Consider the following 18,970-nt stretch of genomic DNA (forward strand, 5'->3'; position numbering starts at 1 on the left):
CCCCCCCCCCCCCCTCTGTTTCCCTCCAAACTGCCCTCTGCAGGAAGGGACAGAAAACCTTTATGTGGAGAATGTCAAGCCTCAGTTCTGGGTAAGGCCTCCACTAATGCTCTGAGATGCATAGATTCTTCTAAATCTCCATTATGAAGATTTTATGCATTACTAATTTTACCACAGCTTTAGCGTGCCCCTCTCTCTTCTAATTCCTCTTCTCTCCCAGGAACCCGTCTTTGCCTCTGTCTATTCTAGCAGTACACCCCAATATATCATGTGTTTCAATCAGGTAATTGTCTGAGCCGCTGCATGGCAGATAAATGGCGCTTTTTTGGGGGTTTGCAGTGTTTTGTATGCAGTGAAAAGTCTTGTCATCGCACAGTTTCACGTGGCTGTGACGTTTACAGATGTGTGAAGTTTCACTCACGCGAACGAGTCGACTGTCACCTGCGGAGTGTTTTTCTCTTCTGAAGTGATACATCGCAGCTTTCACTTCACAGTTTCCATTTTGTTTCTGTTAATCCTGTGCATTTACTCTTGTAGTTCTCTCACACTTGTGGTTTATAATTTGTTTTTCCTCCACACTGTGGAGACAGACCTCCACACCCAACCTTCCCAATTTGATTTTAACAACCCGCAACAGTATTAGAAAAACAAAAGTTACAAAAGAGAGCCAAGATTGAGTTTTATGAACATTATCAACTACCTGACAATATTGTTTCCCCTTAGATTCTGTTGCTAAAATAGAGTTTATATATTTTTTTAAGATTTTTTTTTTGTGGCATTTTTAGGCCTTTAGTGACAGGACAGCTGAAGAAATGAAAGGGCAGAGAGAGGGTGGATGACATGCACAGGGGCCACAGATCGGAGTCGAACCCTGGCCCGCTACGTCGAGGAGTAAACTTCTTTATATGAGCGCCCTCTCTACCAACTGAGTTATTCGGGTGCCCACAATTAGTCCAAATGTGCCATAACACGCGGAAATGACAAACTTGTCCACAGCAACAGGAAGCAGCAAAAGAAAATTGCTTATATATATGTGTGTGTATATATATATATATATATATATATATATATATACACACACACAGAGCAGCATAAAAAACAGAGCAGTAAACAATAAGACATGGATAAAGTGAAATTTTATTAATATAATATATGATTGTATGATATAATGTGATAGAAACAGTGTGAAAGTGTGTCCTTTTCTTCCATGTCAAAGAAAGTATGTCCATCTAATACTTTCTGTGTTGTTTTTGTTACTTTTGTTCTGCATCATACAGTATTTTCCCCTTGGTCATGCACTGTCCCACTCTAATGAGCTCACCTGTTACCTCATTATCCATGTATTCTCTTTGCATCCTCAGACAAATCTGTCCTTTGAGGCACAAGAAGTCTCCTCTCCTACCAAGAACCAGATTCAGCCTCAGTGGAGACAGAAGGTGACGCTGAAGGGCATTTGATGAAATATTTATATATTTTGTATTATGTCTTGCGAGCTACAGAAGACCTCACCTGTGTCTTACAATAGCACATTTTTTTTCTGGCTCTATAGTCTAAGGTAGTTGATGGCAAGATGGACGAAGTGGAGGATTTCAATACAGAGCAGGAAAGGGAAAAGCAAGAGGCTGAATGTACGGCCAACAGAGGTGAGTTTACTTGCTCTGGTTTACTCTTCTTTCCTTATTATCTTTCTTTACCTCAAGAGGTTTGTGTCTCTGACTTGTGCACTTTGGGTTTACCACCTGTTTCACCAGAATCAGACATAAATGAGACTTCTCATAACAAAGGACACTCATGCAAAGCTCCAACATGCACATATGAAGTTTAGAGCTGCATTAGTTCATATGATAACAAACACTTTCATGTAAGCTTTTCTCTAAATTGTTGCTTTATTTGCTAACCAGAAATCTCCATACAGACTGGGATGGAGTTTGAAGGTAAGATCACGTAAAGGCTCAGTAATATAAGATTTTTTAAATATATATTTTTAAAGTATTTTATAGTTACATTTCCTGTCCCGCAGCTCCACAGAGCTCTCCGCTCTCTGAGGCTCCGCAGGAGGTGAAGGAAGAGACGCCTGTGGATGAAACAAACACGCTTGATGCTGGTTTCCACAGGGATCAGCCCTCTCCCTCCACCTGCGCCCCCCCACCCTCTGGAGATGTTGCTGCTGCAGAGAGTGAGCAGGACCTGGGTGTCCTCTGCCAGACCAACACACCCATGTGAGCCTGGTTTTTCCACAGATTGTAAGATTATTGGCCTTTGCAATCACTGTATTATAAATATCTGTAAAACAGTCAAGGGTTTGGTAGAGAGACCCATCTGTTTTTAGCTATTTTCTTATGATATATAGTTATCTAACCAATAATCTATAGTTTGCTTTAGTTTCAGAAAGGGCCCAAAATTAACTTGAAGATAAATTGCACCAGATCCCAAATAGTAATCATACAGTTCACACAGATCAGAACACTATTGGATAAATCTTTTAAACAGTGTTTTAAGTGTGTTTTTAAGTGCGTGAGTGTTTTTACTCAAAGGCAGAGTAGGATACCCCGGGCTCGGTTTTCACATATCAGCATTTCTAGCCACTGGGGGACCAAAGGCAAGCTGTGACGTCACAGTGGTAGCAACACATCATTAGCTTTTTGATATAATAACTAATGTTTAGAGCAGATCTTCATTGAGACTGTCTATATACTGTCTTTGTGAAGCTGTATTTGTCCTGTATGTGTGATGCAGACTGACCTCATCGGTAGCAGAGCACCGACGGTCGGTGCGTCCGTCCCGCAGGACTCAAGGCTCCAGAAACCCTCTGAGGGCTCTTGCTGCCCGGGACGACATCAGGCAGGACTACATGGGAGAGAGAGTCAACACAGCTGCTGAGGATAGCACCCAAGCAGAAAAGAGTGAGTGGGAATAATCCTATTTTTTCATGTCCTTTCTTTTTACTTTGTCTTCCTTGGTCAGCTTCCTTACCGTGTGTTCTTCACTCCCCACAGAGTCCCAAAACTCCTCGGTGGCTGATTCCCATCTTTCCATCTCATCCTCAGATGCTACCAAGTCTCCTCCTCCTTTCAGCAGCCTGATGCTCATTCACATCAAAGGTCAGAAAAGATTTGCTTCATCTGTGTGCACGAGTGTCCTCATGGTGATGTCTTTGTGTCCATGTTTTTATATTAACTAGTGCCTGTGTTGACAGGTAGGCGGCATGTCCAGGTGCGTCTGGTGGAGCCCTCAGCGCGGTCCCTGAACAGTGGAGACTGCTTCCTGCTGGTCACCCCAGAGCATTGCATCCTGTGGAGTGGAGAGTTTGCCAATGAACAAGAGAAAGCCAAGGTACTACCGATGACAGTATCTGTTTAATTTTCAAAGGCCATGGTATCATTGGTGTACATTGTACAAGGTATATGGTGAAACTGTTTAAACTGCTTTACTTGAAAATCATGTGCCCAAATGCCAAAAAATATGACTTGTGCTTGAGAAGAACATCTTTCTGGCAGTTACAAATTGAAATGGTAATGATAGTGTAACTTTTTAATAAAAAATCCACATTCACATTTTTAATTTCATGCTACAAAATACCTAAAATGAGAGCTCAAGGTGCATTTTGTACATGGAATGCACTTTGCACACATGCTGTAAAATATATTAACACTACTCTCAGGTTACATACTGTACTGCATCCATGTTCTCCTTTATTATGCACATAACACACAGGGTTTAGTAAGTTTAGATTTCCTAAATTCCAAATTATGTGTGTCTTGATAACTTCTGTTCAGTTACTTTCTGATCATTTTGGCATGTTGGAGGTTCATATGATGATGATTCAATCACATGATGAAATGTTAAAATATTTTGCAAAACTGGTGAGTTTGAATTGTTGGGTAATTGTTGGGTTCGCAAATTCACTTTAAACTTTCCCGGTATTACACTGAATTCTGTGACCCATTGAAATCTGCAACCTGAGTATGAATTTTAGTTGTATTGCCACTGCAAATGTTATTAGCACATTCTTTATTTTGATAGACGTCTATATACTACAGTCTCTGCAATCACACACAAAACCATGATGGGGCCAATTTTGAATGCTATCAAAAGGAAGTATGTTAGAAACATTATCAGTAGCAATAAGGCTGAAATACCTGTTTGAGTCACGTGCAAAACCATAGACTGTATCTGCAAAACCTTTTTAAGTGTCAGAAATTGCAATACCTAAGTAAAAGTAATCTGTAACTTACTACATACGGTAATTCTGTATATGTGTTCTGCTATGGTATTTGAAACTGATCTTTTTTTTCAGGCTTCTGAGCTGGCATCATCCATCCAGAGTCAGAGGGATCTCGGCTGTCAGGCCCCCCAGATGGTTCACCTGGAGGAGGGGCTGAACTGTGACAGCAGCCTAGCTGCAGACTTCTGGAGCCTTCTAGGAGGACGGACACAATACAGAGGTTAGAGGTCAAAATGTCTGCTTTGTTAATTTCTCCCAGAGTAGATCAGATGTTTTAGGACGACTGAGTTTCAACATTTCTGTTAATGTCTGTAACAAGGACAGATCATAAAAGAACAAGACCCGCTTGTTCTTATATACACTTACAAATAAGCTGATTTTTTTCATCCGATGTGACAAAAGACAACAAAAAGGACAACTGGAAAAACAAGATCTGTTGGTACATGTACATCTACCGTATGTACATGTGAACTGTGCAGCATGTTTTTTTTGTTTGCATCTGCCGACAGGAGCCAGTGCAGAAGAGGACGATGAGCTCTACGAGCGGGGTGTGGTGGAGTCCAACTGTGTTTACAGGCTTGTGGAGAACAAACTGGTACCTCATGAACAGGCCTGGGCTTCCATCCCCAGTATCTCCCTGCTGGGCTCCACTGAGGTCAGAGGTCTCTTCTGGATTACCCTTTTGCCTTGATCATTTGTGTCATTTACTGTGTTGTTTCTAATTGATATTAGCTCAGACAGTCAGTTTTAATAGCTCATCATGTCACAGATTCAACTCTATGCACATACTGTACATGTCTGTGTGTGTGTGTGTGTGTGTCCAGGCCCTGGTGTTTGATTTTGGCAGTGAGGTGTACCTTTGGCATGGACAGGATGTTTCCCTCGGCAGGAAGAATGTTGCTCTCCAGCTGACTCACCAAGTGTGGGTTGGAGCTTATGACTACACCAACTGTCGAGTCAATCCACTTGATCCCACGCAGTGTAACCCGAACACACAGCTGTAAGTTCACACTGCAGGCTGTAAAGCTTTTAGTCCATATTTCACCTCAAAAATAACAGCATATCAATACTGGGACACATTACAAAAACATTGGAGTACAACTGTGAGTGTTCACCACACATATTGAGCATCGCGGTGCACGTAATAAAAGCGATGGATGTAATTCAAACTAGACACAGTAAGGATGCAGCATTAAGTTTACCGTGCATGCGGCAAGTCTGCAGTTGGTCTTTAAAACCAAAGCAAATGGCTTATAAGCCACACCTACACACAGCCACATGACACACGGACATACTGCGGCTGGCAAAAGACAGTTGTTTAGAAATTCAAACAAGTAGACAGAAACTTGGTGAACATGTCATACCAAAACCATGAGCATTAATTTGCTGCTATAATAGCCTCCATGCTTCTGTGAAGATTTCTGAACCTGGCTGCAGGACGTTACTCCCATTCAGCCACAAGACTGGATTATTGAGATCCGACACTGTTGTTGGGCAATAAAGTCTGTCTGTTAGTCATGTTGCAGTTCTTCCCATGAAGGCACGCAATTGTCTTAAATATCTTTGTACGCGGTAATTTCCAATTAAGGGACCAAGATGAAAAAGAGCCGCGGAGGGACAGGCATTTCCATATAGTTTTGGCCACTTCTATACTTCTATACTATACAGCTATAGGTACATACTCCATGAGCTTCAAAGCCCCAGAATGCACCTAAATGTGCAACAATGTTAATGCAAAGAGATTTGCTTAATAACATTATAGCATGGCAAGATTTATAGGAACTATTTAGTGATTCAATCTGAAACAAAACAGTAATGATTTCCACTGTCTATTAAGGTAAATTATACTGAAATATACCTCTTATGAATGGCGTTCCCCCTAAGTCTCTAACTCTGTCCTCAGGAGGGGAGAGGGGCGTCCCAGCTGGGCGTTGTTCGGTTGTGTCTCAGAGCACAGTGAGACAGCACTGTTCAGGGAGAAGTTCCTGGACTGGACAGGTGGGACTGGAGGCATGGAAGCTGCTGAGATGAGCAAGAAGACACAGGTTCATCTCACACACAGTACACAGGCTTGTTGTGTGATATCAGGAAGATAACAGTGATTTCTCCATGTGTAGATTTTTAAGATTTCGTTTTAGCTTTTAAACTTCCACCTGTCCACAGCCCATCCCAGTGCAGTCTTCCCAGTCCGTGTCCTTGGCACCAGATGTCTTGAGCGCCTGTGACGCAAAGGCTCTAGTTTCGGGTCAGTCCCTGGAAGGGGACAGCCTGGTCCATAATGTGTTGGCTGGCGTTGATGTCCAGAGGGGTCACGGGGTCATCACGCTGGAAGGAGGACGTCAGATGGAGCTGAAAACAATAGCTGTGGACACCTGGCACGTCCAGGAGTTTGATGACAGTGAAATTCCCGTAGAAAGCACCGGACAGCTTTACGAAGGAGACTCCTATGTCATCCGCTGGACGTATATCATCAACATTTTTGGTCAGTGAGTAATAATATCTACCTTTGCTGTAGCTTATTCTGTAGGTTTTGTCAGTGTGATTTGATTTGGACATGGACATAAACTACAAAAAGGCCTAAAATACAAATGTAAATAGATTTTCTCTGCCGCAGATGAGATGAACATCACGGATGAGTGTAGCAGAGGTCCCAGAGAAAAAGAACACACCGCCTTCTTCCTGTGGCGGGGCCGTGACTCCAGTGTCAGCGGACGGGACACTGCTGCTTTCCTGTCTATCGGGATAAACAACCATGAAGCCTCGCAGGTGAGGCCTTCAGAACAGATCACCTACTTATGACTACACTATAAAGCAATAACACTATAACAACAGTTACTCAAGTAGTGTGTTGAAGTATGCCTTTGGTGCTTTTTCATACTTTTATTTCAACACATTTTGATGGAAACATTCTTTACTTCCTTTCACTTGAGGCCTGTAGGTAGATAAAATGCAGTATAGGGTCATATGCAAAACACACACTGAATTGTGGTCAACATACATTGGTGTTTAACCAGTTTGACGGATGCAAATGTGTTGGCTTTTCATAAATGTTTTTTGGTCCGACAGCAATCACAATTTAATAAGATGGAGAGGAATATTTTTTTTTTAACTTTATTTTCCAAGTTAAACATGGCAGGCAATTTTAGCAACACAATAGAATACACTTAAACTCTTTCAATGAGAGGTCAAAGCAACAAAAAATAAATAATAAAAGGGTCACCTTGTGGTTGAACTTCATTCAACACCCATACTGACTACATAGAAGCAGGAGAAATAAACCATTGCACATCAGTATGTTTAAATTATTCTAAATCAAGGCCTAGAATGACAGGGGTCCATCTTCTCACAAACAAAGATACTTTCAACTGTAAAATAGCGGTCATATTTTCCTTTGTGTGGACCTGTTGATTTTTTTGTCTCCACTGAGCTACTTTGGGGAGGGCAGGCCTCATCCAATCAATAGTCATTATTTTTCTTGCGGTCATTAAAAAAATATGTAACATGTAACTTTGGTCCTTAGAAAGCTTGTCTTCAGGTATTTTCTCCAGTAGGTAAAACAAAGGGCCCAAGGGGAGTAGAGGAATATTTTTATCAATTAAATATCAAAAAATGATAAATTTGGTTATGATTCAATGTCATTTGACATTATTGTTTGGCTTGTTCATTCATATGTTATAGCTGTAAGTGAGCAGAATTACTTCCATGTATCTTTTTACAATATTGCTGCCTTTTTAAGGTTCCAATACCAGAAGTGCCAAGCTGAACCATGATATTTCCATAATATTAAATCTTTCTACAAATTTTTTTTGTAGAAAGATTTTTTTTTTAACTAGTATTGGGGTATAGAGGCCAAAACCATATGCGGACATTTTCAGCACCCCTCCAGCACGACTGTTGTTGTGTACAGCCTGTGTGTTCGTTGTGTTGTTTCTGAAGGTGGTGGTACCTCAAGGAAAGGAACCTCCCTGTTTTCTGCAGCTTTTCCAGGGAGGCCTGACCATTCACAAGGGCAAGCGAGAGGAGCCCTCCACGAATGCAGGTATTGTGCAGTCAGGGCATATTTCTTGTCTTGCTGTACATATTTCATTGTTTTGCTCTGATTTAACAAAAATATACTGTATATCTGTTGTAGCAGAGTGGCGTCTGTTCTGTGTGCGAGGAGAGCTCCCAGAGGAAGGCTCTCTGTTGGAAGTGGATTGCTGCTGTGCAGGCCTGAGGTCCAGGGGCTCTGTGGTCCTGCTCAACAGCCAGCGGGGAGTACTTTATCTCTGGACTGGCTGTAAAGCTCCTAGCAGCTCCAGATTGGTCAGCAAGAGGGCAGTGGAGCATCTCACTCAAATGTGAGTCACATACACTGGGTGGGCTTTTTTAAAGGATCCAGTGATGTTTTTTTAAATCCAAGGGTCAAATCATTTTCCAGCTTGTGAATTTTATGTGTTTATTAGATGTCCACTAGAGTTGGGTCTCAGTAAAAGCAGCCCTGTGACAGTGCAGGTAGTGGAGGAAGGTTCGGAGCCTGCGGACTTCTGGACAGCGCTGGGACAACTGGACAGGAAGGCCTACGACTGCATGCTGCAAGGTAGAACACAGTAATTACTTTGGTTCTCTCCAACCAGAAGAGCGCTGTAAACCTTAAAATCACAGTAAAAACTATCTTCTGTCAGATCCAGGAAAGTATAATTTTACACCTCGGCTCTTCCACCTGAGCGCCTCCTCTGGGAGTTTCCAGGCCAAAGAGATGCTAAGTCCAACGCGGTTGCCGGGGCTCGTGATGGCAATGCCCTTTGTCCAGGAGAGTCTCTACTCTGTACCACAGCCGGGTGAGAGCACACTCAGGACACACAATACAAACAAAAAATATATATTTTTTTTTTTTTCCTGTATCCCCTTCAATGCCAATGTATGCCAATGTAAAACCTTTTCTTTGCTGTATCCTTTTTTTCTTGCCACCTACATCCCACCGAAACAAAATCAATCTTAATTTGATATCAATCCGATCTACAGTACTTCCACTTTCTTGTCTAATATATCCCATAACTTTGTTATCTGTCTGCCAGCCTTGTTCCTGCTTGACAACCGTCTGGAGGTCTACCTGTGGCAGAGGGGTCAGCCCGAGCAGACGGAGAGCTCAGCTTCAGCTTGGGTCTGCTGGCATGACGAGAGGAGGTGTGCCATGCAGACGGCATTGCAGTACTGCAAAGGTAGAAGGAAGCTGCTCGACAGGAAAGGAAAGGGTTGCTGGTTTGTTGATGCATTTACAAAAATGTATATTTCTCTGTTTCCCAGAAATGAATCCCAGGCGGCCACCACAGGCCTACCTCATCTTTGAGGGGTTAGAACCTCTCACCTTCACTAACGTGTTCCCCCGCTGGGATAGGAGCCTGGGACCCCACACACAGGTGCCAACACCATGAAGTTATATCTAAACATCTGCTGTTTTGTCCAGATATAAATACGGTATGTTGCTGGCTGTCAGAGCCAAATCTCTGTCTCTTGTGTGTTAGGGTGATACGGGGCGGGTGAAGCTGACCTTGGTGCAGGACGCCCTGGCCCAGCTCATGAAGACCCAGTACCCTCTGGAGGAGCTTCTGCGTAGCCCATTACCTGAAGGAGTGGACCCCCAGCATCTGGAAGTCTACCTGTCTGATAAAGACTTCCAGGTGAAGTGATTCAGCAGTGATGTCTTTCAACCAGCAGGCCGCAGTGTTCACCATTCTTTACAAATGAAAGTAGATGATCTTATTTTTCTAATCTGATGATAAACCCTGAGTGAAAGTTCAGACTAAACTTATTACTTATTATATGAATTGATTTGTATATTCTTTCACCCTAAATAAATCAATACAATTATGTTTCAGACTATTTTGGAAATGAAGAGAGATGAATATGATTCCCTCCCAGACTGGAAGCAAATTGATCTGAAGAAAAGCAAAGGGCTGTTTTGCTAGACAGGGAAAAAACAAATGGAGGCTGGCCGACGCTCCTGCAGCAGGGACTTCCTCCTTCACAAAGACGGGAAGATGGCAGGGTGGTATTAGCACCCCGTTGCTGCACAAAGGACTGCTTCCAACGTGATAAAAAGAGGAAAGAGATTCACTTTGATTTATGTCAAATTAGTATGAGTGTGTGGACTTTCTAATCAGACATTGATTTCTCTGTAGCTATTGTTCAGAGCAACAACAAAAAAACAACACATTTTCCTATGAAACTACATTTTATCTGCAAAAATCAATGAAAGATAAAAAAAAGGAGTGTGGGAGTGAAGGAAGGACACCAGTAACAAGCTGTGGGATAAGGATGAGAAAACAAAGGAGTGCATTAAAAAGACCAATGCTAATAAACAATGTAAACAATAAAATAAAATAAAAGGATAACCACTTTCTTAAGGGTTCCACTTTGATCTATACTTTTGCATCCAAACATCTCTGCATGCTCAGAGCTACAGTTTTTGCATAACTTCAGTAAACAGAATTCAAAAAATGGCGGCTTTTCTTCCCGATTGTCACCAAAATCTTAAAACAAGTGTATTTGACCCTATAGTCTATGATGTGTATTTTACAGTTGTGTGTCATGTGATGTTCTAATGTGCTCATTTATTTGCCAGCCTCGTGCGTACAAAGGTTTGTGCCATGTGGATTGTAGCTTAAGCCCATGTGGTCATTGTGGCTGAGGGTAATGCCTTATTAGGACTCCTTGGGGATTGAATATTAGCTATGCATGGGAGAGCAGGTCCACATGCTCCAATAACATCCCTCTGGCCCCAAGACAACATGATAATTCTGCTTCAACACAATGATACACAAAGACACTGTACTGTACACAATAGCATGTGTTAAAGCTCAATATTTCTTATAACGGCCAATGGTGATGTACTTAAAATGTCTTGCTCGACTTGGTATTTGTACAATATCCTTATTCCTTGAGGAATGTAGATAGAAACAGCAACTACAGTTGAATTTGATAGAATATTTTACCTTTTTTTTTACATTTTTTTTTTACATTTTTGTTGTCAGAAGTGTTTCTTGACTGAGTGACTAGCACTGATTTTCAGATAGCACACAGGGAAAAAAACAAGACCCATGCAAAATGCTAACATCAGCATGCTAACATATCCACAATGACTCTAACATGCTGATGTTTAATGTTTACCAATTACAACTAAACACATAGTACAGACTGATGACAATGTCTTTACTTATGCAAGCATTTGATTAATTACCAGCGCTATATGAATATTTATTACCAGAGTAATTATGCTTCATCCTGTGGGAAACATGAGAAGCTGTGCCAAATTTCACGGCATTCCAAATGTAGACGTGATGGTGGCACTAGATGAAAGGTCAAAGCCATTAGGATTTATCCTCTGGGAACCGTGAATGTCTGTCCAAATATTTTTGCTCATCCATCGAGTAGGTGCTAAAATGTTCGAGTGTGGACCAAAGTAATGGTTCTCCATCAATACCAGCCTCAATTAATTATAGTACCATGCAGCTATGGGACATTGGGGCATTATTTCAACTGGAAAAAAATCTTTCTCTGTTGCTGATGGGGCTAAAACTACAGCTGTTGTGTTTACAACTTGCAGACTGGTGATCTAATGGCGTAAAAAAAGACACAGAGGGATGTTTTAGAACATCCGGAAGTCACGCTGACCCCCCAAATTGTAAGGTTGGTGTTCCATTGGTACACTTAAATGGAGCCCCTTTGGGTTCACTGGCTAACTGGATGTTATTTTCCTCAGAATGGATTAGCTGACTAAGCCTCCATGTGACTGTGCAGTGCTAGTGAGATTGGATTTAGGCCCACCGCTGGGTGATGGCGCACCCAAGGAAGAAATTTCCAAAGGCCGTTTTTCTCACAGGCAGCTTAATTAGACCAACCAGGGTTAAATAGAAAGAAAAAAAACTTATTTTAATGTGTTGAATCTACTTTGCAGCTATTACTATGTAGCTTTAGTGAATGCAAAGTATTGATAAACACGTCTGGTGCAAATATCATAAAGAAAGTATTTTCAAGGCTTTTCAATTGGAAAATGAGAGACGTACTCAAGTCCCTGCATCCATTGCCACAGCCTTTAGAAGTGTCCTCGTTCATTTGGACTGGTAGATGAGTTTAGGCACTGTCTGGCAAAACATGCCATGGTAAGTATTAATTGAGTACGGAAGCCCAATGATAAAATAGATAGTTTTTTATGCCCTTTGTGTTTGTATCTGTGTTTAGATGTCTAGATGGCCTGTTCTCTCTGTACGTCAGCTCCATGCATGCCTCGATCCGGTTCAGAGGCCAGCGCCGCCTCACGTAAAACCACCATATGATCTTCAGCTGCGTTGAGCGACTGGTCGATCCAGTCCATGCTGCCCGACATGTGACAGGCGTTGCGGGTGACCAGAACCAGGTGGCTGACTGAAAGGAGGAGAGCGGTGGCCCTGATGATGAAGAAAAGGACAAATGGGCTTGATTTAACTGTTTGGCTGCTGCTGGATAAGAAGCCCTTATTTACAAAAGGCTTTTTAAAATGAAAAAAACAAACAAATCTGTCTGTTGATCTGAGCAGACATGATTGATTAAACTTTAAATTTAATTTTGAGTTATAACACTTTCCCGGTAGCATCTGTTTGCTGTGACATCACATTTGTATTACTGTTCCTATCTCCGCATATATCAAAGCTTATTAAATTATGGATAAATCGCTCCCTCCAGCTATTACAGATCAATCTTACTTGTCTGTCTTTGCATTAAGCTATCAAAGTCATATACCTTTAAATGGTTTGACAAAAAATGTGATTACCTGGCGTCCAGGAGGATTGGATCCAGAGGAGGGTACATAGATCTGACCACGTCATCCACCCTGCGAGGAGACAGCACGGAGAGGACGTGAGGAGGCCGGTTAGCCTGAGTCAGTCAAGTGTTATTAGTGAGGTGTGGGGAATCTGTACCTTGGACTGATGCGTTTGGCCACAGTGATGATGTCACTCAGACTGGCAGGTGCTTTGACCTTTGCCCCTGACCCCATTGTCATGGCAACCAGCTTTTCAGTCAAAGTGTGGCAGATCTGTATGTAGATGTCATATGTGTCAAAATCAGTGAATAAAAATACAGACTAAATAGGGACTAAAGGAGCAAGTAAGAAATTCAGTTGCCTTTAGGATTGAGATGCAGTGAGAGACCAATCCTCTGTAGGAGAAAAAAAATCACAGAATTAGTAGGAAGAAATGGCCATAAAGTTTACTTGAGTAAAAGTATCAATATCACAGCATACAATTATGTTTTACTGTAGTATGATTATTTATATATACATGTGTGCATCAAACTAATGTTGCAGCTGGTAAAGGTGGAGCTAAGTTTAATTTTTATATTCTCTGTGCAGTAGTGAATTCTCCTATGGGGTCAATAAAATACTTATCTTAACCTATATTAATACATCATATTTTATTGCTGAAAATACTTTGTATTATTAAACTAAATTCTCAAAGTAACTAAAACTACCAACTAAGTGTAGGGGAGTTAAAAGTACAATATTTCCCTCTAAGATGTAATGGAGTAGAAGAAAATGGGAATACTAGTAGTACTTGAGTAAATAAGCATTAAAAGACGTAACAAAATGGCTCGCTAAAACGTACGAGGCATCCTCGATCCAGTCCTCGTTCTCCAAGATGGCCTCAATGTGAGGGTTGGTGATGACCACATCATCCAGTTCCAGCTCAGATGGCTCACTCTGGGTCTCCATGGCTCCAATCAGATCCACCGTGGGTCTGTAAAACAGAACAGGGAAGCAGGGCTGGATTCCTAACCATTAAATTGGCCGTGGTGAATTGACTAATTGCAAGTTGCCGTTTTTTGTAAAGCAGTAAACAGTAAAGCAGGTTTTAGGGGTGGTAGGTTGACTTGTTGTTGTCGTCCCGTAGTATAAGGGGTCCTGTGTCGTTAACCACTGTGTAGTCTGCTGTATTATGTGAGGCGACAGGATATGTATACTGTGTATCTGAGTGGGAGGTATGGGTGGCAACCAAGGTCTTATGGCAAGTATCTTTTCAGGCAGGTTGTGTAAAATAATATTTAGAATGAAATGCGACCTTTTATTAGGAACACTTTAAAACAATACAAGAAAACAAACTAGAAAACAGCCAGATTTTTTTGATTAAACATATAATAACTGATCTAAGTGTTAAAGACATCAATAGGATGAAAAGACAGTGGAAAACAGATATTAATTGTTGAGGTAAATTAAGAGGCTTACAGATTTAGATACAGACACAAATTTCGAGACTTCACTGACTTGGAGTCGAAGTGGTGCAGCAGGTGGTGAGGGTGGCAGTAGCGGTGTCTGCACACCACCACCAGGGCGACAAAGGAGGCCAGGAAAATGGTGGCCAACACCCCAATGGCCACGATCACCACTGTCTCCATGGCGACTACGGCTCCCACAGCGGCTGCGGGCAGCAACTCGTTGGAGAGGAAAAGAGTCCAATCAGGGTGGGCTGATTGTCCGAGCTTGAATATGGATGGCCGCTTATCTGTTGAGGAGAGAATGATGGTGCTTTCAGTCTGAATGGGTGAGAGAGACATTATCACCCTACTTGAGAATATGCAAGAAATTTCTATGATTTCCACTTTTGTTGTGAACACAATGCACCTCTGAACCAAGGAAGAACATGATCAGCAGAGTTTTGTTTTTTTATAATTGTGGCACACCTGCAACGCAAACACATGCAACGGATCTTTATCTGAGTACATAAAAAGTCCACTTGCTCTTTGTTTGTACTTCATACAGCATAATGAGAATAGAGGTGACTCTAAAATTCTTTGTTTTTGTGAAATCAGGGCAACCCTAACCAACAACAAACATTACATTAATTTTATTGAACTTTGGGCGACCACAAAGTCAACACAATATCCTGTTTCCTTATTTTGATCTGCAGCTCCAGCAATTCACACACATAAACCCAAAGAAAAAAACTCAATAGCTTTGACCTTTTACCATCTGATGTTTTCAGTCCCAGCTGAAGTAGCCTAGTTTGGGATTATTTGCAGTTTAATTAGAGTGACATGTTTCAAGTATACCTTTAGTTTAAAGTATACCTGCTCTCTACCAAGTCTAGTTACTCATTAACCCGTTCTGCCTCTCCAGATCACCTACAGTGTATGTGTGTAAACTATCTGGAGGAAAGCCTGTCATTGGCTAACCAGACAGCTCTCTAGGTTCAGTAGAGTATAGTTTGTAATAATTAGGCCTGAGACACAGTTTCAATGTTTTTTCATGACCACAGGGCAGCTGAACTTTCAACATTACAACATTGTAAACCTTTTTTTTTTTTTGCTTGGATGATTATGTGAGATTCTGCCATGGAATGCTGTAATTCTTTAATCAGATTTGGGTTACACTCCCCTGTTTTATACAGAACCTTCTCCTCTCTCTCCTGCCCCGTGACTCCCTTTTCTTTTCACAGGCCAGTTTATCTGAAAAGCTTGAAATCCTGATGCCAAAATAAAACACGTACCACGATACATGCAGTGATGTCAGGTATTTTTGAGTACAGAAAATCAACAATTTCTTCTAAAGCCTAAACCTTATTGCAGATTGAGATTAAGTCCCTAACACACTAAGTACCCAGTCATTAAAAGTAATGGTGCATTTACAGTAAAGTACAACTTTGAGGCACTTGTACTCCACTTGAGTATTTTCATTTTCTGCTACTTTAAACTTTTCTTTTTTTTACCTTAAGAAGTAATATAAAAAATACATATTTCTTTTACATACAAAACATATGAGCTTTTAAGCTACATTTGACAGATATTGTGGTTGCAGATGCAGATTTTACATTAGACAAACCATTGTGATCTTCTTATGACCCAATGCTGATAAGACTAAACAACATAAAGTAGTAGTAATATATTATCTAAGTTGCTGTTAATACTTCTGTACTGTACTTGTATACATGGCTGTACTATAGTATTACTTTACTAAAGTAAACGATCTGACTACCACTGCAAAAAATATACTGCACAGACTAGTTTCTGAAACAGAATAAACCACGAGGAAACAAAAGCAAAAACGTGACACTAAAATAACCCCTTTTGGTGGTTTAATGGCGTGTGTGCTTTGCGATAATACTCATGTATAATTTTGCGGAGTCCCTCGAGATTCTTATTGAAGGAGGCCTGGGTCTCAATTTGAGAAACATGATCATGGAAAACATCAAAAGGTCCCTGTTCTGCCTAAATATGAAATAACCAAAACAGACAATAAACGTCTACAAATTTTAATTTAACATTTCACCATGCTCATTACTTTTCCTCAACTGATGGATCAATTTGAACACACACAGTCGCGCTGGCACAAGTATAGTTTCCCAATTTCGCTGTGTCTTACAAATACAGACAGTATCGATTAAGGTTGTCTTCTAACTAACAACACGTTTGACTTGAGGCATACAAACAATCGATTAGGCTACTTACCTAAACATGTTGTCCTTTTATTTCAATTCCTTCTAGGAGACAAAATACTTTCCTCACCGCCAACAGGCGCGCGGAGACGGCACGGACATCTCCAAATCTGGGACGTGAACGCGCACGACTGAGCTTGAAATGTCGGTGAGTGACTGATGATCAAACTTTTCTTTCTTTTCAGTTCAAACAACCTTCCGGCGCGCGACCCGGCAGTTTATCTGCGCGTGGGTAGCCGTGCCTCTCGAGGCGCCGAGCTGTGTGTAAAGCGCGCTCTCGCTGCTACTACTTGGAAAAGAGAAGACCCCGTTTTGCGACCATCACACTCAAATGGATACAGTTAACGCTAGGTGGCGTACGCTAACCGTCATATTGCTTGGTTTTCATCACATACAAGAGAAGGTAAAGTCATATCTGTCACTTTTTATGAACTGCGGTGTAGCTACTGAAGTTACACGTGGAGTTGGTTGCAAAGTCTGATGCTAAATTAGCAAATTAGCAAACTAGTGCTAGGCTACTGCTACATGTGCCATGTGGAAGTCACTGTGATAATTCTACTATCAGTGGTGGAAGAAGTAGGCCTAAATGTATGTTTTACTGAAGTAAAGTAGCAATACTACGGTTTGAAAAATACTCTGTTAAAATGTATAACTTATATATATATACCACTGATTATTGGTATATTGTAACTGTTGCTGAACCAACTATAGCCAACTATATTCCTCTAAGAAACCCAAACCAGGAAGCAAATGTGATTTGGATGGCAATATGTCCTATCATCCTGGTTTTAATATGATGTTCTTTCAACTTTGCAGAGCTTTGAGCCATTAGTCCACAGATGGATAAGGTGCTGCAGGGTGGTGCATCCCATCACAAACATGCAGGGAAATTTACAGAATACAACTTGAAAGAGGTATGACCCTTGTATACACCACGTCAACTTATTCAACATTAAACCCTGTTAGAGTATAAAGCTGCAACATCCTGCTTTGTTGTTATAGTTCCACCACAATTTGGTGCCTTTTTCTCATACACGTACACTATGTTCTAGTTTGCTGGAGCAGATACACAGCATGGATTCCACTGGCACGGATAATTATTCCCTCTTCAACTCCAAGCATTAAAGCAGGGTTCCTCAGTGCAGAGCATGCACAATCTGGTTAATGTTTGAGTAGTCCTGTCAATCACAGTGAGGCCTCATTAGGTTTGTCTGTACCGCATTCTGGTGCAGGACCACGTCTTTGAAGTTTTACTCAGCATAAGAATGGACCCCAGACTAAACAAATATACACAGTATATTTTCAGCTTGAACGTCAACTTGGATTGAGAACAATGGTTTAAATTCTCATAGTTTTACACATTATGACTACCACCACAAATAATTTCTGTATTTGCTGCGCACACAAACATTCATCCACCTTGCCTAAGGGGCAGTTAGTTATCTTTCATTTCATGTAACTGCAGTGCTATAAGATCTATATCTTAAAGGAAACTTTACTGAGTCCTCTCTAATTGGAATCTGCTCACCCATGTAGCTCTTGTGCATCAGCGGCCAGGGAGTTTTGCACCAGTTCACACGCAAATGAGTGTTATCCAGGAGCTGTATTGAGCAGCAGCATGGCTAATCAGCTGGTATCAGTGGATTCCTCCTGAGAGCAAACCTGCCAAGTGGTAATTGAACTATTAACTGTTCTTGATGCTGCTGAGGAGGCCGTCGGGGCTTCAGGAGCTGTAGTGAGCAATGTATTTACTGTACTTTATTTAGTACGCTGGGTTTTCAGGAAGAAAAAAACAGTTTATCCATGCTAGATTGGTGTGCTTTTCTTTCATCACTGAGGTCATGAAAGCTTTTATGTTCAAAAAGGGTTTTTCCATGGATAGGTCCTCTGACACACAGGAAGTGATGCATTTGACACGTCTGGCAACAGCAATTGTTTGGACCAGCAACTTGAGAAGAATAAGAAGAATTTGACAATGAGCATGAACAGCTAAGACTGCTTAGAAATGAAGAGGAGACACTTCAAAACATAGTTTTCATGGTTATTCTTCAAGTCGTCAGAATATAAATCGCTGGTGCTTTGAACTGTCTGCCATCTAACGGATCGATGCGGAGGGAGGAATTGGGTTCTTTTATAGTCCCCGTGGCCTATCATGACATCTGTGGCTGTGTGCTGCTCTGCAGGCAGCAGAGGAGTTAACACATTAAAGTATGTGTGTCTGAAAGGGGAGCGGGTCTTTAACAGAAGGCTGAGGTTGGCCTTCGAAAAGCTTTGGCTCTAGAGCAGCCCTGATGATTTATCT

At 41.4% G+C, this 18,970-nt stretch overlaps 2 protein-coding genes across 8 annotated transcripts in view; one reads left to right on the forward strand and one right to left on the reverse strand.

The window, feature by feature from the left end:
* Positions 1-10,544, forward strand: part of svilc (supervillin c) — a 23,565-nt gene extending 13,021 nt beyond the window's left edge. For 3 of the 7 annotated variants that reach the window (XM_034894745.1, XM_034894750.1, XM_034894751.1), the window contains 23 exons: positions 44-91; positions 221-283; positions 1,362-1,436; positions 1,550-1,643; positions 1,902-1,934; positions 2,021-2,219; positions 2,737-2,903; positions 2,997-3,101; positions 3,197-3,333; positions 4,298-4,445; positions 4,735-4,880; positions 5,050-5,225; positions 6,129-6,270; positions 6,389-6,707; positions 6,840-6,991; positions 8,162-8,264; positions 8,358-8,565; positions 8,671-8,804; positions 8,890-9,045; positions 9,283-9,426; positions 9,512-9,624; positions 9,730-9,885; positions 10,084-10,544. In XM_034894745.1, coding sequence (XP_034750636.1) covers positions 44-91; positions 221-283; positions 1,362-1,436; positions 1,550-1,643; positions 1,902-1,934; positions 2,021-2,219; positions 2,737-2,903; positions 2,997-3,101; positions 3,197-3,333; positions 4,298-4,445; positions 4,735-4,880; positions 5,050-5,225; positions 6,129-6,270; positions 6,389-6,707; positions 6,840-6,991; positions 8,162-8,264; positions 8,358-8,565; positions 8,671-8,804; positions 8,890-9,045; positions 9,283-9,426; positions 9,512-9,624; positions 9,730-9,885; positions 10,084-10,173 — 3,108 coding nt within the window. In that variant the 3' untranslated portion in view covers positions 10,174-10,544. The remainder of the gene's footprint in view (positions 1-43; positions 92-220; positions 284-1,361; positions 1,437-1,549; positions 1,644-1,901; positions 1,935-2,020; positions 2,220-2,736; positions 2,904-2,996; positions 3,102-3,196; positions 3,334-4,297; positions 4,446-4,734; positions 4,881-5,049; positions 5,226-6,128; positions 6,271-6,388; positions 6,708-6,839; positions 6,992-8,161; positions 8,265-8,357; positions 8,566-8,670; positions 8,805-8,889; positions 9,046-9,282; positions 9,427-9,511; positions 9,625-9,729; positions 9,886-10,083) is intronic. The other 4 variants (XM_034894747.1, XM_034894746.1, XM_034894748.1 and 1 more) reach the window with 4 other exon arrangements.
* Positions 10,545-11,395: 851 nt separating this feature from the next.
* On the reverse strand, positions 11,396-16,945 carry tmem98 (transmembrane protein 98). The gene is made up of 7 exons (XM_034894868.1): positions 16,682-16,945; positions 14,502-14,739; positions 13,846-13,977; positions 13,366-13,399; positions 13,162-13,277; positions 13,014-13,073; positions 11,396-12,651 (listed from the first exon to the last, which is right to left on the reverse strand). The coding sequence occupies exons 2-7, from the start codon at positions 14,630-14,632 to the stop codon at positions 12,450-12,452; spliced, it is 675 nt and encodes a 224-aa protein (XP_034750759.1). The 5' UTR covers positions 14,633-14,739; positions 16,682-16,945; the 3' UTR covers positions 11,396-12,449.
* Between the last annotated feature and the right edge of the window lie 2,025 nt (positions 16,946-18,970).

This window comes from Etheostoma cragini, chromosome 15 (assembly GCF_013103735.1).
Source record: "Etheostoma cragini isolate CJK2018 chromosome 15, CSU_Ecrag_1.0, whole genome shotgun sequence".
In the NCBI taxonomy this organism is placed as follows: Eukaryota; Metazoa; Chordata; class Actinopteri; order Perciformes; family Percidae; genus Etheostoma; species Etheostoma cragini.